Source organism: Somniosus microcephalus, chromosome 19, assembly GCF_052327205.1.
Source record: "Somniosus microcephalus isolate GS21.2 chromosome 19, FLI_Smic_1.0, whole genome shotgun sequence".
Classification (NCBI taxonomy): domain Eukaryota; kingdom Metazoa; phylum Chordata; class Chondrichthyes; order Squaliformes; family Somniosidae; genus Somniosus; species Somniosus microcephalus.
The window spans coordinates 18,224,556-18,250,780 of record NC_141005.1 but is presented as its reverse complement, the minus strand read 5'-3'; the positions used below and the strand labels follow the sequence as shown (position 1 = coordinate 18,250,780).

At 46.8% G+C, this 26,225-nt stretch overlaps 1 protein-coding gene across 3 annotated transcripts in view; it reads left to right on the top strand.

Annotated features, from left to right (window-relative positions):
- LOC147103585 (seizure 6-like protein) overlaps nucleotides 1-26,225 on the top strand; it is a 321,234-nt gene that overhangs the window by 268,862 nt on the left and 26,147 nt on the right. For all 3 annotated transcript variants that reach the window (XM_086012034.1, XM_086012033.1, XM_086012035.1), the window contains exons 11-12: nucleotides 457-651; nucleotides 12,589-12,780. In XM_086012034.1, coding sequence (XP_085868160.1) covers nucleotides 457-651; nucleotides 12,589-12,780 — 387 coding nt within the window. The remainder of the gene's footprint in view (nucleotides 1-456; nucleotides 652-12,588; nucleotides 12,781-26,225) is intronic.

Below are 26,225 nucleotides of genomic sequence, written 5' to 3'. Positions count from 1 at the left end.
AACATCACTATTAAATTGCTGTTTGGGGGACCTTGCTGTGCGCAAGGGATAAATATTGGCCAGGACACCAGGAGAACTCCCCTGCTCTTCTTTGAAATAGTGCAGTGGGATCTTTCGCCTCCAACTCAGACAGCAGAGAGAGTCTCGGTTTAACATTTCATCCAAAAGACGGCACCTTTGTCAGTGCAGCACTCCCTCGGTACCGCACTGGGATGACAGCCTAGATTTCATGCTCAAATTCCATGCAGTTGAACTTGAACCCACAACCTTCTGCCTCGGAGGCAAGAGTGCTACTCACTGAGCCACAGTTGACACTGTGTGGAACTGTACCACAACCTGGGCTAGAACCTTCAAAAGTGGATTAAATTGGTAGTGGGGGAAAAAAGATGGTCTGCTTAATGAGTCAACATTTTGGTTTTTGACCCCTATATTTGTCTTCTCTTCTTCTTCTCACAGAGGTTTCTCGAAATGACACTTGCTCAGATCTTCCAGAGATTCCCAATGGCTGGAAAACCACTTCCCACAGAGAAATGGTCCGTGGAACCATGATAACCTATCAGTGTGACCCCGGATACGACATCTTAGGAAGCGACACCCTCACCTGCCAGTGGGACCTCACGTGGAGCAGTGATCCCCCATTCTGTGAAAAAAGTAAGGGAAGTCCATTGTCCTACATTGTTCCACCGAGCAGGGAGTCAAAGGAATAACTGCAGTAATGTACATATATAATGGATGTACGACAGTGGTTCTGAAAGAGATCTGCTACTCGGATTGTTAATGAACTTGTACTGACCTATAGAATTGAATGAGACATAGAAGACACACACAAACTAGGTGCACACTAACACCTCCAACACATTTTCTATTTTCATTTTATAATGTACTGAAGGTACTCTCAAACCTCCGGTATAAATACCACCTACATGTCTGCTTTTGCACCCTACCATTATAGGGCCATAATGACTTGAATGTCAATGTTTTTATCGCTGTTTTGGTGAACGAGCTTTTTTAAAGTAAGATTTTCAATGCTGGAAAATCATTGCCCAATATCAAGCATATAACTAATCTTTTATGGATCATGGGGTTGAGGCGGATTCTCAGGGAAATGCTGGGAGGATTTTGACAGCGCTATCATCGCGGATATTGTCTACCACTCTTCCCTTTCTGGCATGTAAAACCATGAGTGATGCCAGGGAGATACTGCACTGGCAATATATCCAAAATGAACTATTGCTTAGGATCCGCAAGCAATCCATCATTTCGCTACAGTGACCAATGATGTAAATGTGATTGATACCACAACCATATATTTGAGCAAGATGAATTCGAACTGCCTGTAACAGTACTGTGCTCTCAGTTGGTGGATCTGGCTGTCTGTCAAAGCACAGAAAGGACATGGTAAGGGTCAAAGATCTCCAAACCAGACAGTCAATATAATACAGGCCAGTAAACGTCATTAGCACGTTGATGAATACTATGGGATGGATTTTCCTGTTCCTGCACTTGGGGCTATTGGATCAACTGGGCCCAATGCATATATTAATGTCATTAATATGACTGCTTCTAGTCACACCACCTGGTGTCATTAGCAAGATTTGTAGTTGCACCGCCAGCAAGCGGGAGGACAATAATCATTCAGCACTTTACCTGGAGTGTGTAATTTGGTGCTGTCAACTTAACACCACTGAGGACTGCACAAGGGGCCAAACTCTGGGCCTCTTCCAGTAAAATTCTGTGGGATGTTCCTCTGCCCCATCCAGACTCGCACCCTCCAAGTAATAAGTGACCTCCCTATTCTTCCTACCAAAATGCAATACAGTAATCCTTCCCCAACCGCGGGGGATACGTCCCTGAAACCCCCGTGGTTAGTAAAACCGCGGTTGGCAAATACAGTATAAATATTCAAATAACACAATAAAAAATATATAAAAGCAATAAAATCATGTTAGTTACCTCAATCCTAAATTAAAAACCGCGTCTACGCAAAATTCACTGCTGCGGTTGGCAAAAGTTGTCGCAGAGAGGAAACCGTGTATACTTGAAATCCGCGTATGGCAAAACCGCGGTTGGGGCGGGATTCCTGTACCTTACATTTATCTGTGTTGAACTTCCTTTGCCAACTATCTGGCAAGTAAAGCCATGGGTGATGCCGAGGAGATACTGCACTGGCAACATATCCAAAATGAGCTATTGCTTAGGATCCACGAGAAATCCATAATTTCACTACAGCGACCAATGATGGTGAACCCCGACACTTACCAACACCTTCAGGAGGGATGGTGAGAATGCCCTTTGTGTGCAGAGGGAGAATGCAGAAGTGAAATGTGTAATTTGATGCAGTCAGGCTCAGTGCTCACTCTAATTTATTTTTGGCCCCCGCGACCCCTTTAAGGGGGCCGACGCGGGCTACTCAAAATTCCGCGCATGCGCGTTTTTTTTTCTATTTAAATGCTGGCTCACCGGCTGCGCGGGACCTGCAGAGCATTGCACAGCCGCGCAGCTTAAAGGGAGGGTTGGTCAGGCTGTAGACCAACAGTACAGCACTGAAGTTCGAAACAATGCAGAACTCAACAATGCAGAGCGCCTCGACAGAGCACAGCGCTAACACGTGGGCCGGGCTTGAGGGACTGAGCATTGCCACGCGCATGCTCGTCATCAGCTTGGATTTGGTGCAAAGTTCACTCTGAATTAATATATTATACAAGTATAAATTAATGGATGGATGGGCTCCAATGGGGTGTGTGTTCCTCCCACCCGGTTTTGCTGTATTCACAGCATCCAGGCGAGCCATTATACCCAGGCAAATTCCAAAATATATTAATGACACCCAGGGACAGACGTCATCGAGCTGATTTTCCTCTGCTTTGTTTTCTGGGTGCAAACCAGAGGAAAAAAGAGAGTCATGGTGCCAAGTCTCCAGGTCCTCTTTGCATTGCACAGGGATTTCCTGTGGTTCCCCTCAAAAGGGTGGAGTTCTTGTGGCAACAGCATGGGGTTCTCATGGAAATAAGACGGGAGAGACCTAATAGTTCCTACATTAACATCAGCGGAGAACCGTTTGCAGGTTCACCGCCAAGAATTGGGCCTTGCTTCTTTGTGCCCGGTCCTACTCATATCGAAGGGTCTAAGGGGGCAGGCAGCAAGGACATAGAGGACCCAAAAAGATAGATGGCCTTTTTTTAAGGTCCTGCAATGAAGCTTCAAGCTTCAGGCCTTCTGCCTGCTATTTGGAACAGCAGCCAAATGACATAAGAACATAAGAATTAGGAGCAGGAGTGGGCCACACGGCCCTTCGAGCCTGCTCCACCATCCAATAAGATCATGGCTGATCTTCGACCTCAACTCTACTTTCCCGCCCCATCTCCATCTCCCTTGACTTCCCTAGAGTCCAAAAGTCTGTCGATCTCAGTCTTGAATATACTCAACAACTGAGCATCTGCAACCCTTTGGGGCAGAAAATTCCAAACATTCACAACCCTCTGAGTGAAGGTGTCATAAATTGCAACTTCTACGAGAAGTAACTCAGGAAGTACTGCTGAACGGCCAGCTGAGGGCGCCATCCGAGGAGTATAAATACTCGGGCGTGGGCCCACCTTGACCAGAAACAATCTGGAAACAGGAAGCTAGTGACTACTAACTAGACCTCCATGTTTTGTTACAAGTTGATTAAAGCCTTGCTTTATGTACAACCAAGTGCGTAGTGAGTCTTTATTACGTCAGAAGGCATTCTTAAAAGGCCGACCCCTTAGCCTGAGACCATGCCCCCTAGTTCTAGACTCTCCAGTCAGGGGAATCAACCTCTCAGCATCTACCCTGTCAATCGCCCCTCAGAATCTTATATGTTTCAATGAGATAGAGTCATAGAGTTATACAGCACGGATAGAGGCCCTTCGGCCCATCGTGTCCGTGCCGGCCATCAAGCCCTGTCTAATCTAATCCCATATTCCAGCATTTGGTCCGTAGCCTTGTATGTTATGGCATTTCAAGTGCTCATCCAAATGCTTCTTCAATGTTGTGAAGGTTCCTGCCTCCACAACCCTTTCAGGCAGTGAGTTCCAGACTCCAACCACCCTCTGGGTGAAAAAGTTCTTTCTCAAATCCCCTCTAAACCTCCCGCCCTTTACCTTGAATCTATGCCCCCTAGTTATTGACCCTTCTACTAAGGGAAAAAGCTCCTCAGTATCCATCCTATCTATGCCCCTCATAATTTTGTACACCTCAATCATGTCCCCCCTCAGCCTCCTCTGCTCCAAGGAAAACAAACCCAATCTGCCCAGTCTTTCTTCATAGCTGAAGCGCTCCAGCCCTGGTAACATCCTGGTGAATCTCCTCTGCACCCTCTCCAAAGCGATCACATCCTTCCTGTAGTGTGGCAACCAGAACTGCACACAGTATTCCAGCTGTGGCCTAACCAGTGCTTTATACAGCTCCATCATAACCTCCTTGCTCTTATATTCTATGCCTCGGCTAATGAAGGCAAGTATCCCATATGCCTTTTTTACCACCTTATCCACCTGTTCCGCCGCCTTCAGGGATCTGTGTACTTGCACACCCAGATCCCTCTGCACCTCCGTCTTGCCTAGGGTCTTACCATTCATTGTGTATTCCCTTGCCTTGTTAGTCCCCCCAAAGTGCATCACCTCGCACTTTTCCGGGTTAAATTCCATTTGCCACTGTTCCGCCCATCTGACCAACCCATTTATATCGTCCTGCAGACTGAGGCTACCCTCCTCGCTATTTACCACCCTACCAATTTTTGTATCATCCGCGAACTTACTGATCATAACTTTTACATTCATATCCAAGTCATTAATGTAGACCACAAACAGCAAGGGACCCAGCACCGATCCCTGTGGCACCCCACTGGCCACAGGCTTCCAGTCACAAAAACAACCTTCGACCATCACCCTCTGCCTTCTGCCACTAAGCCAGTTTTGTATCCAATGTGCCAAGGCACCCTGGATTCCATGGGCTCTTACCTTCTTGACCAGTCTCCTGTGTGGGACTTTATCGAAGGCCTTACTGAAATCCATGTATACCACATCCACTGCGTTACCCTCATCCACACACCTAGTCACCCCCTCAAAAAATTCAATCAAATTAGTCAGGCATGATCTTCCCTTGACAAAGCCATGTTGACTATCCCTGATTAATCCTTGTCTCTCCAAGTGGAGACTAATTTTGTCCCTCAGAATTTTTTCCAATAATTTTCCCACCACTGATGTTAGGCTCACTGGCCTGCAGTTCCCCGGTTTTTCCCTACTTCCCTTCTTGAATAATGGTACTACATTAGCGGTTCTCCAGTCCTCTGGCACATCCCCTGTGGCCAGAAAGGTCCTGAATATATGTGTTAGAGCCCCCGCAATCTCTTCCTTTGCCTCACACAGCAGCCTGGGATACATTTCATCCGGGTCTGGGGATTTATCCATTTTTAGGCCTGCTAAAACCGCCAATACCTCCTCCCTCTCGATGTTAATATGTTCGAGCATATCACAGTCCCCCCGCCCTATTTCTATGTCTACATCGTCCTCCTCCATAGTGAAAACAGATGCAAAAAATTCATTTAGAACCCCTCCTACATCTTCCGGCTCCACACACAGATTGCCACTTTTGTCCCTAATGGGCCCTATTTTTTCCCTGGTTATCCTCTTACCCTTAATATACTTATAAAACACCTTAGGATTTTCCTTTATTTTGCTCGCCAGTGTTATTTCATGGCCCCTCCTTGATCTCCTAATTTCTTTTTTAAGTATCCCCCTGCACTTTTTGTACTCCTCTAGGGCTTCCTCCGTCTTTAGCCTTTTGTATCTGCCAAAAGCCCTCCTTTTTTTCCTAATCCATTCTCGTATATCCCTTGACATCCAAGGTTCCCTGTGGTTTTTGGAACCACCCTTGACCTTTACGGGAACATGTTGCCATTGTATGATCTCAATCTCCCTTCTGAAAGCCTCCCATTGCTCCGATGCGGATTTTCCTACAAGTAGCTGATCCCAGTCCATTTTGGCCAGATCCTGCCTTATCCTATTAAAATCGGCCTTCCCCCAATTTAGAACCTTTATTTCCGGCCCATCCCTGTCCTTTTCCATGACCACCTTAAATCTCACCATATTATGGTCACTGTCACCAAAGTGCTCACCTACTAGCACTTTTTCCACTTGGCCGGCCACATCCCCTAGAATTAGGTCCAGTACTGCCCCCTCTCTTGTAGGACTTTCTACATGCTGGCTCAAAAAGCTCTCCTGGATGCACTTTAAGAATTCTACACCCTCTGAGCCTTTCACACTTTGACTATCCCAGTTAATATTGGGGAAGTTGAAATCCCCCATTATTATTACCCTATTATTTGCACATTTCTCTGAGATTTGCCTACATATCTGTTCCTCTATCTCCCCCTGACTGTTTGGAGGCCTATAGTACACTCCCAGCAAAGTGCTTGCCCCCTTTTTGTTTTTAAGCTCCACCCATATGGCCTCATTAGAGGAACCTGCTAATATATCATCCCTCCTTACTGCAGTAATTGACTCCTTAATTAATATTGCGACACCCCCTCCTCTTTTACCTCCCCCTCTGTCTCGCCTGAAGATTCTGTACCCCAGAATATTGAGCTGCCAGTCTTGCCCCTCCCTCAACCATGTCTCTGTGATAGCAACAATATCATACTCCCATGTGTTTATCAACACCTTCAGTTCATCCACCTTATTTGCAAGACTCCTTGCATTAAAATAGATGCCATCCAGCCTTGCCCTTATATATTTGCCCTGTCTACCAAGCTGACTTGTTTTTTTCTCTATAATTGGCAGCACATCACCCCCTATTTCAGCTCCCCTCTGTATCCCATCCCCCTGCCAAGTTAGTTTAAACCCCCCCCAACAGTGCTAGCAAACCTCCCCGCAAGGATATTTGTCCCGCTCTGGTTCAGGTGCAACCTCTCATTCTTCTAAACTCCAGAGAGTACAGGCCCAATCTACTCAATCTCTCCTGATAGGACAACCCGCTCATCCCAGGAATCACCCAGCAGCCGATGGCCATTAACACTGCTGCTGACCGCTCAGGCCTGCAGGAACGGTTAATTTTGCTCCCCCACTCCCAGGCAGTAGATTCTGCCAGGCGGTGAACCTGCACCTGGCCTATTAAAATGACATGAACCCTGACATAAGAAAACTACTAGGCACTTGGTCTGAGTATTAAACAAGGCTTTAATCAACTGTTTTACAACATGGAGATCTAGTTGTGTCCTTCACTAGTTCCTGTTAAACAATGTCCTGAGCAAGCTGGGCCCATGCCCGAGTATTTATACTCTCCCTGGACAGCGCCACCAGCAGGTCGCCCAGTATTACTTCATAAGTCATTTCCACATGAATGACAAGATTCATGTCAAACCCCATAAAACGGCTGGGTTCATTTTCTCCTCGATTTCTTTGAGGAGGTGACAGCCCAAGTCAACTGCTGGACCCTATGATGATGTGTATTTAGAGTTCCCAAAGGCATGTGATAAAGTTCCACATGAAAGGTTACTGATTAAGCTCAAAGCTGTGGGGATTCGAGGCAGAGTGTGAGTATGGATAAGAGGAAGGGTAGAGGAAAAAATGTACTAAAAAAGGGGGGTAATGTCAGGGAGGAGAAGAACTGAGGGGGTGCCCCAGGGCTCCGAATTGGGACCACTCCCAATTTACATCACAGTCTTGGATTCGGAAACGCAATGAAAACCGGTCAAATTGCAAATGATACCGAACTAGGAGGGCAGCGGAACAAAAGGAGGCAGCCAGAAACTAGAGATTGAGCGAAACCAAACATGTGAGCGGGCCGAACAATCGCAGATGAAATTTGATGCAGAGAAGTGTAAAGAAATGGACCTGGGCAGGAAAATGGGCAGCATGTGCAATCTGTGAATGGTATTGAAATAGCTACGGATGAAATCGAAAGAGACCTTGGAGTCCTAGTGGACTCAATGCTCAACATATCCAGCCATTGCAGAGGAGCAGTCAACAAAGTCAATAGGATGTTGACCGACAGCCAAAGCAGTAGACTCCAAGTCAGTGAAAGTTCTGATGAAACTGTACAGGGCTCTGGTTAAAGAAAAAAAGAAAGACTTGCATTTATATAGCACCTTTCATGACCACCAGACGTCTCAAAGCGCTTTACAGCCAATGGAGTACTTTTGGAGTGTAGTCACTGTTGTAATGTGGGAAACGCGGCAGCCAATTTGCGCACAGCAAGCTCCCACAAACAGCAATGTGATAATGACCAGATAATCTGTTTTTGTTATGTTGATTGAGGGATAAATATTGGCCCAGGACATCGGGGATAACTCCCCTGCTCTTCTTCAAAATAGTGCCATGGGATCTTTTACGTCCACTTGAGAGCGCAGACGGGGGCCTCGGTTTAACGTCTCATCCGAAAGACGGCACCTCCGACAGTGCGGCACTCCCTCAGCACTGCACGGGATTGTCAGCCTAGCTTTATGTGCTCAAGTCCCTGGAGTGGGACTTGAACCGACAACCTTCTGACTCAGAGGCAAGGGTGCTACCCACTTTTTTTTTTAGTATAATGGCCCAGAAATTAGGTTCGGGGACTTGCCGCGCGTGCAAGCCCCCGATGTGCACTCACCCGGCGCACCGATATCTGAAGCCTGGGCCTGCTTGGAATTCCTGTCACTGGCCCGGTTCAGATGTCAGCGCGTTGTGCTTACCTGATCCAGCGACGTAGTTAGTTCGATGTGCCGGCTGGGATCAGATGAGCACTGTGCAGCCAATCAGGGGAGGGGAAACTTTATTCATGAGTTTGATAGTAAGAACTGTCAAACTCATGAAAAGTACGGGTGCCCAAAAGACTAGTTTAACTTTAAATAAAATTTTAAAAAAATCCCAATAATTAAATAAACTATAAATAACTTTAAAAAACTATTTTAAACAATTAATCAAATTTTTGAAAAAAATAATTTTTTTTTAAATCGGTTCTAAAACTACACTTACCTTACTGTAAAGTCCTTAAAAACAATAAAGCTGTGGAAAAAATGTTATAATTTTAAGTAATAGACCACTTACCTTAAAGAATGAAGTCCTTACGTCTCCTTTTTACATTCGTAAAAAGGAGAGGCCCTTACACACGCGCAAACCTGTGGAAAAAAAGGAATTTCAGCGCGCACGCGCAGACTCCTGCGCACACGCGTTCGTCCTCTGAACCCCTTGGTTCAGAGGACAGGAAATGCCGGTTTTCCGCGCATGCGCTGTGCATGCTGAAAACCGGCACTTCCATCGGGCCCACGCGTGAGTACCCCGTCCGTACTCACGCGTTGGGCCCGGAATTACTGGGCCATTATTTATTGAGCATTAAGAACATTTACAACATCGTGATCATTCCATTGTATCATTCAAATCCATTCCGCCGCTCTGCACAGCCATTCCTCCACCACATATGAACATCAAAAGCTGAATTTTAATTTGTTTTCTGCAACATATATTAATTGATTGTGTGTGCTACCCACTGAGCCACCGTTAACACTGTTAGACCACACCTTGAGCATTACATCCAGTTATGCTTGCCGAGAAACAAGGAGGAAATTCAAGCACTGGAGACAGTGCAGAGAAGAGCCACAGGGCTCATTCTTAGCGTCAGGGGTCTGAGTTATGAGGGAAGACCGTTGGGCTCTTCTGCTGGAAAAGACGCCTCTGAAGGTCGATCTTACAGCGGTACATAAGATGGTGAGTGGTATGGAAAAGCTTAATCCAGAATACTATCTTCGAAATAAACAGAGGGAATAGGGCAAAGGAACACGGGTTCAGACAAGCAACAGATAACTTTAAGATAGTATTCTGAGATGTCCTCTTACACGTGAGGAGTGTCATGAGTCTTATCATTCATGAAGCAATGACTCATGAAATAACACTGGGCGGCCAGCTGGTGGCGCCGCCCAAGGAGCATAAATGCTCGGGCATGGGCCCAGCTTGCTCAGGACGTTTTTCTAACCAGGAAATATGATGTAACTAGAATCTCATGGTTGTGAAACAGTTGATTAAATTGATGTAAAAAGACTACTGAGCACTTGGTTTGAGTATAAAACAAGGCTTTAATCAACTGTTTCACAACCATGAGATTCTAGTTACATCAATGAAAAAGCAAGTTGCTGCCTTTCTGGGATCAGATCCATCGCTAAATGTATGACAGAAAGTGATTGCGTTTTATAGTATTTCAATCACCAACCTTGATAAGAACAATAAAAATCGATTAAAACTCGGGAGCTATCCCCAGTGTCCTGACCTTATATTTATCCCTCAACCAATATAACAAAAACAGATTATCTGGTCATTATCACATTGCTGTTTGTGGGAGCTTGTTGTGCGCAAATTGGTTGCTGTGTTTCCCCACATTACAACAGTGACTCCACTTCAAAAAGTACTTCATTGGCTGTAAAGTGCTTTGAGACATCCGGTGGTCGTGAAAGGCGCTATATAAATTCAAGTCTTTCTTTACCCTTTCAGTTAGTGCCTTTCGAGCAATGATTCTCTTCCTGGTTGTGCATGAGTTCACTTTCTTATCACACGCTGAGGATTGGTTCGCATCCGTACAATAGAGCGGGGTTGTTGTGGGGCAGGGGGGTGGGGGAAGAACATAACACGGGCTGCGGCTGAATTCATCATAGGGGCCCTTGGGGATAGCCGAAATATTGGAACAAAGACAGAGGCAGCAAGCAGAAAGCTTCAATGTTCAGCAGCCCCTCCGCCCCATCCTCCCAACGTGAGATACTGTACTCAGTGCAGATCTTCAGAAGCACTTCGGCCCTCTACTTGCTTTTCTTTGCCCAGCACAAACTTAATAGGCGAACGTGGATTATTGGTGAGAGGATGGAGTATGTTACCAGCTTTGATCCCAGTTAATGGTGCTGTCATTACCTACAAAAGCAGCTCACGTCATGGCTCCATGCGGAGGGAAAGGAAGGTTGTCAGGGCGATGACACGCCAGGGTATACAGTAGAGATGTATGGGTGGATTTTTGATGCATTATCATTGGAAATCATGAAAGGATTATTACTAGTCCTAGCCCTACCCCGGATCAGGCGTATTCCTCAGACTTTCACTTTCAACTAAAGTTTGAGGTAGCTGAATTCTAAAGATGCTTAATTGGGTCTAAAGGGCCGGACTATCTCTCCCTAAAGGAAAGGAACAACCCGAAAATGTTACCGTCCTCCAGATAGCACTTTTAATAAATTTAGCTAGACTGTAACGTTACGGATATTATGAGGGTCCGGAAAACTCCTCCAGAATTCTGCAACTCCTCACCAGTGTACAGAGATTGCGTTCATGAGTTTGATACAGAAGTATTATGTGAGACAATTCTAAAAATATATAGATTTATTAAAGAACCGACATGTATTTTACAGTTGGTGAGTCAATCGCAACATTAACAGTTTCAAAAAGAGAAAGCTTTTCAATCTTATTTTCAGAGATCCTTATTCTCAAATCTTAACTTCGCTACAGTTTTACAGTTCTTAATTTTATTCAGAATATCCACCAAAATCAAATACAGTACCTTGATCCCCGAGATACTAAGAGTTGAAGACTTACAGAGCCGCCTCTGAAGCCTGAGAATCGCTTTGCCCCTTCAAGCGAGTCTATTATCCCATTTGAGAGTTCAATTTTTATACCCTTTTACAGTGGTATTTCCTTTGAAATTTTCTGCTGATGTAAGCTAATTATCTCTAGTCATTTTTCTGCTGACCCCTGCTATTCTTACATTCACCTCAGCTGGTAGCATTACAGACTTATGTCTCTACGCCAGGTGTTCCAAGCGTACCATAAAAACGGTGTGACAGCAGGTGTTTCTATTTGATGTCATTGTTACTAAGGTCTTTTGTTTGTGCTCTTGCAATTAGAACACCTTAACTAGGGTGATCTATGCAATTCTTAGTCACCTCAGCTGGTTGTAACACAGAATCATGTCTCTCCTCCATAGGTATTCTAAGTTTAACACAAAAACGGTGTGGTAGCAGGTGTTTCTTTTACTTGATGTCATTTTTACGAAGGCATATGTTTCTTAATTTTATGTGCCTCTTTACGAAGTGTAACTTAGAACACCTTAACCAGGATACACCATTGTTTTCTTTCCAAAGATCCAGACCGTCAGGAGCCTCCAAGCTTCTGTTTCAATAAGGTTATTGATTCAGTGTCAACAACTTATCTTATCTCAACAGCCAGAATACATCACAGCTTTTTCATAGTTAGGTTTCTAGATTTCCAAACCCAGTTTGTCATGTTTTAATGAGGCCAGAATTCTTTCATAGAATGGTATCTTTTTCTGAATGGGTTATATGGCTTATTCCTTCACAATCAAGTAGTATTTATAGAGAACTTTCCCTCAGAAAATCAAACAAGCAGGGGGGAGTCCATAATAGGGCATATTGTACGTACTCTGTGGAAGTTGCAGGGGTTTAATTGGCCAAATGGTCTTTTGTCATTGTTACTGTGTCCTAATAGAAGCATGTGCTATAAATTATTTGTGAAATTATACTTTAGTCCTAATATGACTAAAGGTGCATATAGCTCATTTGCTTTTCAGGATGTAAGCTCTCTCTTTCTCTCTCTCTCTCTCTAGTTATGTACTGCACAGATCCTGGGGAAGTCAAACATGCCAGTCGCTCCATATCGGACACCAAGCTGCTGGTGGGATCCACAATACAGTTCAGCTGCGACCCAAGCTTTATACTGGATGGAAATGCACTGGTAACTTGCTACAGTCGGGAGACTGGTACCCCGCTATGGACATCTAGGCTACCATATTGTGCACGTGAGTCAAAGAGAACTGGGACAGAGCTTTAGAAGCCTCATTATAATTGCTGTTTGAACTCCCCCAACGGCTAAGTCAGTAAAAGCAACACCTGCTTAACCATAAAGGACAGTGAGGATCCAGGTTCCTTTCATGGTTTATTATGAGTTAGATAATCTCAGCCAAGGCAATGGTTGGGGTGATGCAATTGGCATCATCTAGTGAGAGGAGAAATTGAGCATGAATTGCGTGCAGTTCTGGTCACCACATTATTTTGAAGATGTGATTGCACCAGAGAGGGTGCAGAGGAGATTTATGAGGATGTTGCCAGGACTGGAGAATTTTAGCTATGAGGAAAGATTGGATAGGCTGGGGTTGTTTTCTTTGGAACAGAGGAGGCTGAGGGGAGACTTGATTGAGGTGTATAAATTATGAGGGGCCGAGATAGAGTGGATAGGAAGGACCTATTTCCCTTAGCAGGGAGGTCAATAACCAGGTGGCATAGATTTAAAGTAATTGGTACAAGGTTTAGAGGGGAGTTGAGGAGAACTTTCTTCATCCAGAGGGTGGTGGGGGTCTGGAACTCACTGCCTGAAAGGGTGGTAGAGGCAGAAACCCTCATCGCATTTAAAAAGTACTTGGATATGCATTTGAAATACTGTAACCTACAGGGCTACGGACTAAGAGCTGGAAAGTGGGATTAGGCTGGAGAGCTCTTTGTCGGCCGGCACAGACACGATGGGCCGAATGGCCTCCTTCTGTGCCATAAATTTCTATGATTCTGTGAAGTCCTTCCCCCCTTTCACCCCCACCCTTCCCGCCTCCCTTCCTCCTCCCCTCGCTTCCTCCTCCCCCTCCCTTCCTCCCATCTCCCCCTCCCCTTTCCCCCACCCCCTCCCCCTTCCTCTTCTCTCCCCTTCTTCCTAACACCTTCCCCTCCCCCTCTCTTCTCCCTACTCCCCCTCCCCTCTCCCCCTTACACCTCTCTCATTCCCCCTTCCCCCCTCGCTCCCTCCCCCTCTTATTTTCCTTTCATTCTGGTATACTGCTTCTAATCATGTAGTCAGCTAGATGGCTGATAAATTGTTTCACACTACAATAAATTCCTGTTATTACGTACTCTGCTAAGGGCCCATTTTAAATTTAGCTCCAATGCTTAGTCACTAAGAGACACATCATTTGCTTGAAATTTGAACATCCTTGGGCTGTTTCATTCAGGGGCAAAAGAACGATGATAAGATCTGGTGTGTATTTTGCACCTTCTGTCTATGGGAATGTACGTAGAATCTTTTACACATAACCCTATGGTAACGGTGACTGACTCCAGGAATGAATTACAGTGCCACAGCACAGAAACAAGCCTTTCAGCCCATCAAGCCCGTCGTGGTGATTGTCTCACCTCGTCTAATTCCAAGTCTGCCCATGACCTTTTTAATATTCCTCTTCTTCAACCAACTATCTAATTCCCTTTTAAAAGGGATTTATGACCACGATTTAACTGTTTATGGCGGAGCACTCCATATTCCAACCACCCACTGCGCAATTATCGATTCTTTCTGTGATTATCTTACGTTTGATGCCCTCTCATTACCAGCTAGTGTCAGCCGTGGCTCAGTGGGTAGCCTCCTTTGCCTCTGAGTCAGAAAGGTCGTGGGTTCAAGTCCCACTCCAGAGACTTGAGCGCAAAAATTCTAGGCTGACACTCCAGTGCAGTACTGAGGGAGTGCTGCACTGTCGGAGGTGCCGTCTTTTGGAGGAGACGTTAAACCGAGGCCCCCGTCTGCTCTCTTAGGTGGACGTTAAAGATCCCACAGGCATTATTTCGAAGAAGAGCAACAGGGGAGTTCTCCTCCGGTGTCCTGGGCCAATATTCATCCCTCAATCAACATCACTAAAAAACAGATTATCTGGTCATTATCACATTGCTGTTTGTGGGAGCTTGCTGTGCATAAATTGGCTGCTGCATTTCCTACATTACAACAGTGACTACACTTCCAAAAAGTACTTCATTGGCTGTAAAGCGCTTTGGGATGTCCGGTGGTCGTGAAAGGCGCTATAGAAATGCAAGTCTTACTTTTCTTTTTCTGTTAGCTAACCAGTGGAAACTATTTATCACAATTTAACTCATCACACCCCCTCATAATTTTGAAGACCTCCATCAAATCACTCCTTCGCCTTCTCAGCTCTAAAAGCTCAAACTCCTCAAGTCTCTCTTCATAACTGTAACCCTTCAATATCCTACTTAAAATTGCACTGCTCCTTATCCATTACTTTCATATCTTTCCTTAAAGGGGTGTCCAAAGCTGCACGTGGTAGTGTGACTGAGGTGGTCTATGGCCTTGTACAAGTTCAAAACGATCTCCTTGCTTTTATGTTCAATGCTTCTCATTACAAAAGGATCCTGATTGCCTTTTCAATTACTTCAATTATCTACCGGCACTGCCACTTTCATTGACCTGTGTATCTGCTCATCAAAGTCCCTCTGCTCCAAATATTCCAAATTGAGTTCCTAACCCTGAACAAAAAATGTTTATTAATCAAATATAGGGCACTTCTTTCAACTTTTTATAAATTTGTTTATGGGATGTGGGTGTCGCTGGCAACGCCGGAATTTATTGCCCATCCCTAGTTGCCTTTGAGAAGGTGGTGGTGAGCCGCCTTCTTGAACCGCTGCAGTCCGTGTGGTGAAGGTACTCCCACAGTGCTGTTAGGGAGGGAGTTCCAGGATTTTGACCCAGCGATGATGAAGGATCGGTGAGATATTTCCAAGTCAGGATGGTGTGTGGCTTGGAGGGGAACTTGGAGGTGGTGGTGTTCCCATGCGCCTGCTGCCCTTGTCCTTCTAGGTGGAAGAGGTCGCGGGTTTGGGAGGTGCTGCCGAAGAAGCCATGGCAAATTGCTGCAGTGCATCTTGTAGGTGGTACACACTGCAGCCACGGTGCGCCGGTGATGGAGGGAGTGAATGTTTAAGGTGGTGGATGGGATGCCGATCAAGCGGGTTGCTTTGTCCTGGATAGTGTCGAGCTTCTTGAGTGATGTTGGAGCTGCACTCATCCAGGCAACTCTTTGTCCATGAGATCAGATTTTTGAACGGTTCTTCATCATAATGTTGGTTTGACTGCTCCCCTGGTGGCTCAATTGCTAAATATACTGCCGAGTATAATACTGAACCACTCACTGTCTAAAATGGCCACTTCTGGGAGGCGGTGGCAATGCCTGTGGAGCTAAGCATCATCGTGAGTCAGCACCTTCAAGCAGAGGAGAGGAGGGGGGGAAAAAATCAGACAAGAAGCCTCTTAAAAGAAAAAAATGTACTTGCATGGGATCTTTGAACAATGACTCTTTGAAAGTCTCATAGCTCATGAATAATTCTGGTTAAAATCAGCAAAATTCACTGCAGAAAAACAATCTCACCTCGTATTTAACACGGTCTCCGCAGAAAGAAGTGACAGGTCTGTTAATTGCCGTTGGGCCATGAAGAGGTAGAAGCAGCCTTATTAGCAGTTAAAAAGAAAATGTTCTTCACCGAGATGCCTTTCAAGCAGCAAGGTTCTGATATTAATTAATGATAATTAATATAAGCGAGGTGTTTCATTGCCAAGAGGTGTTGTGTCAAAATGGCAGGTAGATAACGACACTCTGCGACAGGTCATAGAGTCATAGAGGGAAAAATTGTGTGGCGCCCCAAGCTAACTTCGCCAGGGCGCTACTTTTAGCACCCCGAAAAAGTTAGCGCCCCCGCGCCCGAAATTCACCAGTAGCGCAGCAAGAGGGAGGCGGGGCGCTGCTGGAAGTGCCCCGCCTCCCTCTTGGGGCGCTGTGAGTAAATATCGCGGCACGTCACGCCGCGGTACTGCAGGCCTTCCTCCCCTTATTAAAGGGGATGGGCCTAGCACAGCACGACCCGAGGCGCAGCTGGGCCACCAGGGATCGGGAGTACTGGCAAAAGAGCCTGGCACTCAAGAGAAGTGCCGGGCTGACGGAGCACGGCCAGCACTTTGCGGGGGGGCTGCACAGGAGGCCGGGTAACGGCAAAGCAGGCAGGTGCTGGCAGGCAGCCAGCAACAAAAATGGCCGCCCGGCATCTCCCCTTTAATTTGCACCGCCCTGGCCGCAGGTAGGCCCCCCCTGCCCCGTCGGACATAGCATCTGGCGGTAAGTCAGGGGGTGCTACCGAAGATCGCAGCCGGGGCGCAAGCGGGGCGCCGCGCACGGCAATGACGTAATCATCGCCGGCGGTGTGGCGCCGCGGGGCACTAACGGTTACTGCCGCCGCTAACCTCCTGCTGAATTTCACGGGAGGCGTTAGCGGCGCCGCGCTAGTTGCTTTGTGCCCTGTAACGGCGCTAACGGGAGGCGCAAATCAACCGACTTTTTCCCCCATAGAGTCATAATGGCACAGAAGGAGGCCATTCAGCCCGTCGAGTCTCTGCTGGTTCTCTGTAGAGGAATCCAGTCAGTCCCATTCCCCCGCTCTATCCCCGTAACCCTGCAAGTTTATTTCCCTCAAGTTCCTATTCAGTCTCCCCTTGAAAACATTGAGTGTCTCTGCATCCACCACTTCCGTCAGCAGCGAGTTCCAGGTTCTCACCACTCACTGCGTAAAAAAGTTCTTCCTCACATCCCCCTGTATCTCTTGCCCAAAACCTTAAATCTGTGTCCCCTAGTCCTTGTACCATTAACTAGTGGGAACAGCCTTTCTCCGTCTAGCCTATCCAAACCCGTCATAATCTTGTACACCTCTATCAACTCATCCCTCAACCTCCTTTGCTCTAATGAAAACAAATCCAGCTTCTCCAATCTGTAGCTAAGGTCCCCCATCCCCGGAACCATTCTGGTAAATCTCTGCACCCTCTCAAGGGCCTTCACATCCTTCCTAAAGTGTGGTGACCAGAACTGGACGCAATATTCCAGTTGTGGCCTAACCAGCATTTTATAAAGGTTCAGCATAACTTCTCTTCTTCTTAGACAGTCCCTCGGAACCGAGGATGACTTGCTTCCACACTAAAAATGAGTTCTCAGGTGACTGATGAGTCCAATGAGGGACCTACAGTCTCTGTCACAGGTGGGGTAGACGGTGGTTGAAGGGGCGGGCGGGTGGGGTGCTTGGGTTGACATGCGTTCCTTCCGCTGTTTGCGCTTGGCTTCCGCTTGCTCCCAGCGAAGAGACTCGAGGTGTTCGGCGCCTTCCCGGATGCTTCTCCTCCACTTTGTGCGGTCTTGGGCCAGGGATTCCCAGGTGTTGGTGGGGATGTTGCACTTTTTCAAGAAGGCTTTGAGGGTGTCTTTGAAACATTTCCTCTGCCCACCTGGGGCTCTCTTGCCGTGTCGGAGCTCCGAGTAGAGCGCTTGTTTTGGAAGTCTTCTCTACTTTTGTACTCAATGCCTCTATTTATGAAACCCAAGATCCCATATGCTTTGCTAACCACTCTCTCAATATGTCCCACCACTTTCAGGGACCTATGCACATTTACTCCCAGGTCCCTCTGTCCCTGCACACTCTTTAAAACTGTGCCATTAAGTGTATATTGCCTCTCCCTGTTCCTTCTGCCAAAATGCATCACCTCACACTATTAAATTCCATCTATCACTTGTCTGCCCATTCTGCTAGCCTTTCTATGTCCTGTTGCAGTCAATTGGTATCATCCTCACTGTTTGCCGCATCCCTAAGTTTGGTGTCATCGGCAAATTTAGAAATTCTACTCTGTATTCCAATATCCAGGTCATTTATATATATCAAAAAAACAGTGGCCCCAGCACTGACTCTTGGGGAACACCACTGTGTACCATCCTCCAGTCTGAAAAACAGCCATTTACCACAGCTCGCTGTTTTCTGCCCTTAAGCCAATTCCTTATCCAAGCTGCCACTGACCCACCTATTCCATGAGCCTCAATGTTGTTAACTAGCCTTCTATGTGGTACTTTGTCAAACACCTTCCTAAAATCCATGTAGACAACATCCATTGCATTCCTTTTATCAATCCTCCCTGTTACTTCATCAAAAAATTCAATTAGATTAGTCAAACACAATCTGCCTTTTACAAATCTGTGTTGGCTCTCCTTAATTAGCTTAAACCTCTCCAAGTGCCTGTTACTTTTTTCCTTGATGATTGTTTCTAAAACTTTACCCACCACTGATGTTAAACTGGCCGGCCTGTAGTTACTAGGATTGTCCTTACACAATTCAATTCAATTTTCAATTCAAATGCTTTATTGGCATGAAAGTTTACAGGGAACCATATTGCCAAAGCTTACATAACAAAAAGTACAGTTTTCCAACATTCTGTAGGTGTCAAACAATTTTGACCTTCGTTGGGTACATACAATATTACTTTAAACAATATTAATTTAAACAGTCTTTGTACATCAGTGGGTACATTCAGTATTAATTTTAAACAGTCCTCAGGTTGTGACATGTTGTTACATATTTGGCACCAAGGTATGGTCTGTCTCCTTCTCCCAGGACTAATCTTAATTTTGACAGGTCATCCAATTCCTTGAAATCTGGGGTTGTTTGGCTGAGCTTGTCAAATAATATGTTTCTTGATGTGTTGAATCTTTTGCATTTTAGGAGGAAATGCATCTCTGTCTCAACCTCGCCGGCCAGACATTGATCACATATTCTATTCTCTCTAGGCTGCCAGGATTTCTTGTATCTTCCTTTTTCAATTGCCAGTTGGTGGTCGCTTAGTCTGTACCTGGTGAGGGTCTGTCTCTGTTTTGTGTCTCTGATGGTCGAGAGATAGTCTGCCAGTTTATATTCTCTTTTTAGGGCCCGGTAACATTCTAATCTGCTTTGGCTTTTGGTTATTTTGTTCCAATGTTCCAGGTAGGTTTCTTTGCTTTGTTTAATGATTTGGTTCACTCGGATTGGTGTTTGGACGGCAGTGTTGGTCTGGGACTGATCAGGGTCCGGCTGAGTAGGAGTACTTAGTTTCAGTAGCAGCTGACTCAGGGGACTCTTTTCTGGGTTTAGCTCTTGGGTCTGGAAGGCTTTAAAATGAAGGGTGTCTGGGGAGCTAGATTTGAGGTGATTTAGGAAGTTTAGTGCTCGTTTTTGGATGTTTATTATCAGTGGGTATCTGCCTAGTTCGGCTCTGCATGCATTTGTTGGTGTTTTCCTTTGGGTGCGAAGGATGCTTCGGCAAAATTCTGCATGTAGGGCTTCTATTGTGTGTTTTTCCCATTTAGTGTAGCTATGGTGATTGAGCGGGCCCCATACTTCACTACCGTACAGCGCAATCGGCAGGATTACGCTGTCAAATATTTTTAGCCAGATTTTGATTGGGATTTGGATGTTGTAGAATTTTCTTTTTATTGCATATAGGGCTCTTCGGGCTTTTTCTTTTAGTGCATTCACTGCTATGCTGAAGCTCCCTGATGCTGTAATGGTTAGACCAAGGTAAGTGTAGCTCATAGTGTGTCCTATGATGGTATCACTGAGAGTAAACTGGTATTTGTTTTCCTGACACCTGGGCCTTTTTTGAAAAATCATGATGTTGGTTTTCTTTAGATTTACTGTTAGGGCCCAATTTTGGCAGTATTTGTCGAGTAGGTCTAGTTGTTGCTGTAATCCCTGTTCTGTGGGAGACAGCAGAACCAGGTCGTCCGCATAGAACAGGGATTTTGCTTCTCCATCCAGGAGATATAGACCCGGTGACTCGCTTTGCTCCAGCATGTCTGCTAGTTCATTTATGTATATGTTGAACAGGGTCGGGCTCAAATTGCAGCCCTGCCGGACGCCTCTTCTCTTTCTTGAACAATGGTATCACATTTGCCACTTTCCAATCCTCAGGCACTTCCCCTGCATCTAGGGAAGATTGGAAAATTATGGCAAGCCCTTCCGCTATCTCCTCCCCCAATTCCCTTAGCAACCTGGGATGCAAGCTATCTGAACCAGGCAGATGGAAGGTAGATAATGACACTCTGTGACAGGTAGATAACGACAGTCTGTGACAGGTAGATAACGACAGTCTGTGACAGGGAGATAACGACAGTCTGTGACAGGTAGATAACGACACTCTGTGACAGGTAGATAACGACAGTCTGTGACAGGGAGATAACGACAGTCTGTGACAGGTAGATAACGACAGTCTGTGACAGGTAGATAACGACACTCTGTGACAGGGAGATAACGACAGTCTGTGACAGGTAGATAACGACACTCTGTGACAGGTAGATAACGACACTCTGTGACAGGTAGATAACGACAGTCTGTGACAGGTAGATAACGACAGTCTGTGACAGGTAGATAACGACAGTCTGTGACAGGTAGATAACGACAGTCTGTGACAGGTAGATAACGACAGTCTGTGACAGGGAGATAACGACAGTCTGTGACAGGTAGATAACGACAGTCTGTGACAGGTAGATAACGACAGTCTGTGACAGGTAGATAACGACAGTCTGTGACAGGTAGATAACGACAGTCTGTGACAGGGAGATAACGACACTCTGTGACAGGTAGATAACGACAGTCTGTGACAGGGAGGTAACGACAGCCTGTGACAGGGAGATAACGACAGTCTGTGACAGGTAGCTAACGACACTCTGTGACAGGGAGATAACGACAGTCTGTGACAGGCAGATAACGACACTCTGTGACAGGGAGATAACGACACTCTGTGACAGGTAGATAACGACACTCTGTGACAGGTAGATAACGACACTCTGTGACAGGTAGATAACGACAGTCTGTGACAGGGAGATAACGACAGTCTGTGACAGGGAGATAACGACAGTCTGTGACAGGGAGATAACGACAGTCTGTGACAGGGAGATAACGACAGTCTGTGACAGGGAGATAACGACAGTCTGTGACAGGGAGATAACGACACTCTGTGACAGGTAGATACTGACAGTCTCTGACAGATAAGGATACAAGAGTGACTACACGTCAAAAGTAATTAATTGACTTTAAAGTGCCTCGGGATGTCATAAGGTTGTGGGCTGATCCTGATACTCACCCAAGGATCAAGGGCCCGTGGCTTTCAAATATTAACCCAGCTTCTTTTTGAGATGAAGCTAATAGTTAGCGTCTCAACCACTTTTACTGTGGGCATGTTCCACGTAATCCCCAATTCTGTGGGAAATCAAGTTCCTTGAGTCTTGTTCATTTGTAACCTGTATCCTTTTGTAGATGGACTCACAGTCAAAGTCAGACAGCCTGCCTGCACACGTGTTGTCTAGTGAGCCTAGTTGCACATGCAACACCTACCCAGATTATTAGTGAGCCTCACTATACTCCACGGGAGACTGCAGTGCAGGTCCCTGCAACAATATATCAACAGCACAGTAAGCCACGGAGCACACTAGTGTTTTAATAGCTCCCCCTGAGAGAGCAAGTTCATAAATCTTTGGAGAATTTATTCAAATGATGTGACAAATATAGTGCAGAAATTGTCAGAGCATCGTATTTCAAGCGGCAATTATTAATATGTTGTGTAATTAAGAAACATTTCCAGGGACAGGTAATTTGGTGCGCTGAATTACCGTGTTGGTCTCGAACTAAGGTTCAAATCAAACTGAGGCAGATGGCATCAAGATGACCACTGCCTGACAGAGCCAGTGTCCACTATGTGAAATGGCTATCGGCACTCCCACATCAACTTCCTGCAGTCATTATAAAGCAAGGCTTGCATTTCTATAGCACCTTTCACTACCTCAGGACGTCCCAAAGTGCTTTACAGCCAATGAATTACTTTTGAAGTGCAGTCACTGCTGTGATGTAGGAAACGCGGCAGCCTATCTGCGCACAGCAAGCTCCCACAAACACCAATGTGGCAATTACATCGAAATTACAGCACAGAAACAGGCCATTCGGTCCAACTGGTCCGTGCCGGTGTTTACGCTCCACACCAGCCTCCTCCCACCCTACTTCCTCTAATCCTATCAGCATATTCTTCGATTACTTTCTCCCTCATTTGTTGATCTAGCTTCCCCTTAAATGCATAATGATCAGCTAATCTGTTTTAGTGATGTTGGTTGGGAGATAAATATTGGCCGGGACACCGGGGGAGAACTCCCCTGCTCTTCTTCGAAATAGTGCCATGGGATCGATTGCGTTCACCTGAGAGAGCAGACTTGGTTTAACGACTCGTCCAAAAGACGGCACCTCCAACAGTGCAGCACTCCCTCAGTACTTCTTCTTCTTCTTAGGCAGTCCCTCAGAACCGAGGATGACTTGCTTCCACATTAAAAATGAGTTCTCAGGTGACTGATGAGTCCAATGCGGGACCTACAGTCTCTGTCACAGGTGGGGCAGATGGTGGTTGAAGGGGCGGGTGGGTGGGGTGCTTGGGTTGACGTGCGCTCCTTGCGCTGCCTGCGCTTGGCTTCCGCTTGCTCCCGGCGAAGAGACTCGAGGTGTTCGGCGCCTTCCCAGATGCTTCTCCTCCACTTTGTGCGGTCTTGGGCCAGGGATTCCCAGGTGTCGGTGGGGATGTTACACTTTTTCAAGGAGGCTTTGAGGGTGTCCTTGAAGCGTTTCCTCTGCCCACCTGGGGCTCTCTTGCCATGCCGGAGCTCTGAGTAGAGCGCTTGTTTTGGGAGTCTCGTATCGGGCATGCGGACGATGTGGCCCGTCCATCTCAGTACTGCATTGGAATGTCAGCCTAGATTTCGTGGTCATGTCCCTGGAGTGGGACTTGAACCCACGACCTTTGATGACTCCAGAGGTGAGAGAGTGCTACACACTGAGCCAGGGCTAACATTAGCCTACAATACAGATCTACTTTTGAAACCAACTGAACAACATGTTTCATTTTCCCAGCAATGTCGCTTCTTGACTTGATCTAACCTGCGGAAAAGCTTGAGTGTGCAGTGGTCAGATAGACCGGAGTTATACTGTTACTCTGCCGCTGTGAATCTTCTCGGCTCTGAAAAGCCATTGCTTGCCTATTAAACGTACGCAAAGCCAGGGAGGAGTTGGAGGGAGAGGGGGGGGGCCGTGCTAATGCTTGCACGCCAGAGGTTGTAGGAAGCGCTCCTGAACATACAACTACTGGCAAAAAGCAATTGGTCTCAATATATGTCGTTCCTCTGATGTGTTGTTTGGTAAAAAGCAAATTAAAAGTTCAGTAGCATTTCCTGGCCTGCAGCGTACACCAGGCAGACTGGAGTTATACCACTCAGCAAGCAGCCCATGGGGATCCAGGGCAAACTGGCAAGTTGGATCCAAAATTGGCTCAGAGGCAGGAAATAAAGGGTAATGGTTGAAGGGTGTTTTTGTGACTGGAAGGCTGTTTCCGGTGGGGTTCCGCAGGGCTCAGTACTGGGTCCTTTGCTTTTTCTGGTATATATCAATGATTTGGACTTTGAATGTAAGAAGTATGATAAAAAAAGTTTGCAGATGATACAAAAATTGGCCGTGTGGTTGATAATGAAGAAGAAAGCTGCAGACTGCAGGAAGATATCAATTGACTGGTCAGGTGGGCAGAACAGTGGCAAATGGAATTAAATTCGGAGAAGTGTGAGGTAATGCATTTGGGGAGGGCTAGCAAGGCAAGGGAATACACAATAAATGGTAGGACACTGTGGTAAACCACTGTTGTTGTTGTTGTTGTTGATACACACTGTTGTACCTATGCATGCCTCAACATGTCTCGGCTGGCTCCACCCACACAGGCCCAGGTATAAAGGTGATTGACCTGCAGCCCCCTGCCTTCTTGGAACCCAGTCAACCACGAGAGGCATGCTCTGTTCTTTGCTAATAAAAGCCTTTAGTTACTCTCTTAACTCTCAGTCTTTTATGAGTAATTGATAGCGCATCAATTTTATTAGCAAAAAACAAAATGTCGACATTTGCTGAACAGCAGACTGCTGCACCAAACGCTGAGCAACAGGAGCTGCTGCGAGCCCTCAGACCAACATGCCTGGACCTAGACCCCCAAGAGGCGGGTTCGGCTACCAAATTCGCGCATTGGCTGCGTTGCTTCGAGGCCTACCTGCAAGCCTCAACGGTGACCCTGGACGAAAACAAGTTGGAAATCCTGGCCTCAAAGGTGAGCCACCAAGTTTATACAATAATCCAGGACGCGACGACCTACGCGGCGGCTATCGGTCTGCTAAAAGGGCAATACGCACGCCCGGTAAATACGGTCTATGCCCGGCACCTCTTAAGATCCCGCAGACAGCAGCCCGGGGAATCGGTGGAGGCCTTCCTACGGGCACTACGGATACTCGGCCGAGACTGCGACTGCAAAGAAGCATCAGCCGCAGCACACACAGAGGGACTGATCCGAGATGCTTTCGTTGCGGGTCTAAGGTCCGACTACTCCCGGCAGAAACTGTTGGAAAAGGGAGAAATGGACCTGAGAAAGGCAGTGTCCCTCGCGCTCTCGCTCGACGCGGCCCACAGGAATATGGACGCCTTCTCCCCTAACCGCTCCGCAACGTGGACACCACAACCTTGGGTCATGGGACCGCCACCTTCAACTGCTGCTGCGATGTCCAAGGCACAGAAATGTTATTTTTGTGGCCAGGCAAAACACCCCAGAGCACGCTGCCCGGCGAGAAACGCTACCTGCTCCGGCTGTGGGAAGAAAGGACACTATGTCAACGCCTGCAAAGGTAAAACCGCTAACGCCAGCAGCGCCGCGTGCGAACCGTGGGGGCAGCCATCTTGTCCGCCATCTTGGGCTCCCCCAGCCACGTGGGGATCGGGACCATGGGCACCGCCATTTTGTCCGCCATCTCGGACATCTCCAACTTCAACCACGGGGGACCCGGACTCAACCACCGCCTCACCTGACGACCACATCGACTCGCTCGACCATACGCTGGCCTCCGTGACGCTGGACCAATCTCTCCCTCATCAACTGTCCAGGTCCATGATGGACATTAAGGTAAACGGCCGCGCCACTACCTGCCTTTTTGACAGCGGGAGCACGGAAAGCTTTATCCACCCCGACACGGTGCGGAGTTACTCTCTCCCGGTCCTGCCGACGCAACATCGGATCTCTTTGGCTTCCAAAGCCCAGTCAGTGGACGTCGGTGGCTACTGTGTAGTGACCCTTTCAGTAAGGGGCACAGAATACAAAAATTTTAAACTCCTGGTCCTGCCCCATCTTTGCGCTGCCGTTCTACTGGGGTTGGATTTTCAGTGCAACCTTAAGAGTGTCACATTAGCGTACAACGGACCCCTTCCCCCACTCACAGTCTGCAGCCAGCAGCTTTTAAATCGCCCGCCGCGCACCATTTGCAGCCTCTCCACCCTTAAAGTCCCCCCCCCCTCCTTGTTCGCTAACCTCACCCGCGACTGTAAGCCCATCGCTACCAAAAGCAGGCGTTACAGTGCCGGGGATAGGAGCTTCATTAAATCCGAGGTAGCAAGACTCCTGAAGGAAGGGATTATTGAAAGTAGCACCAGCCCATGGCGAGCACAAGTGGTGGTAGTGAAGACTGGCGAAAAACAGCGCCTAGTTATTGACTACAGCCAGACGATCAATCGCTACACCCAGCTAGAT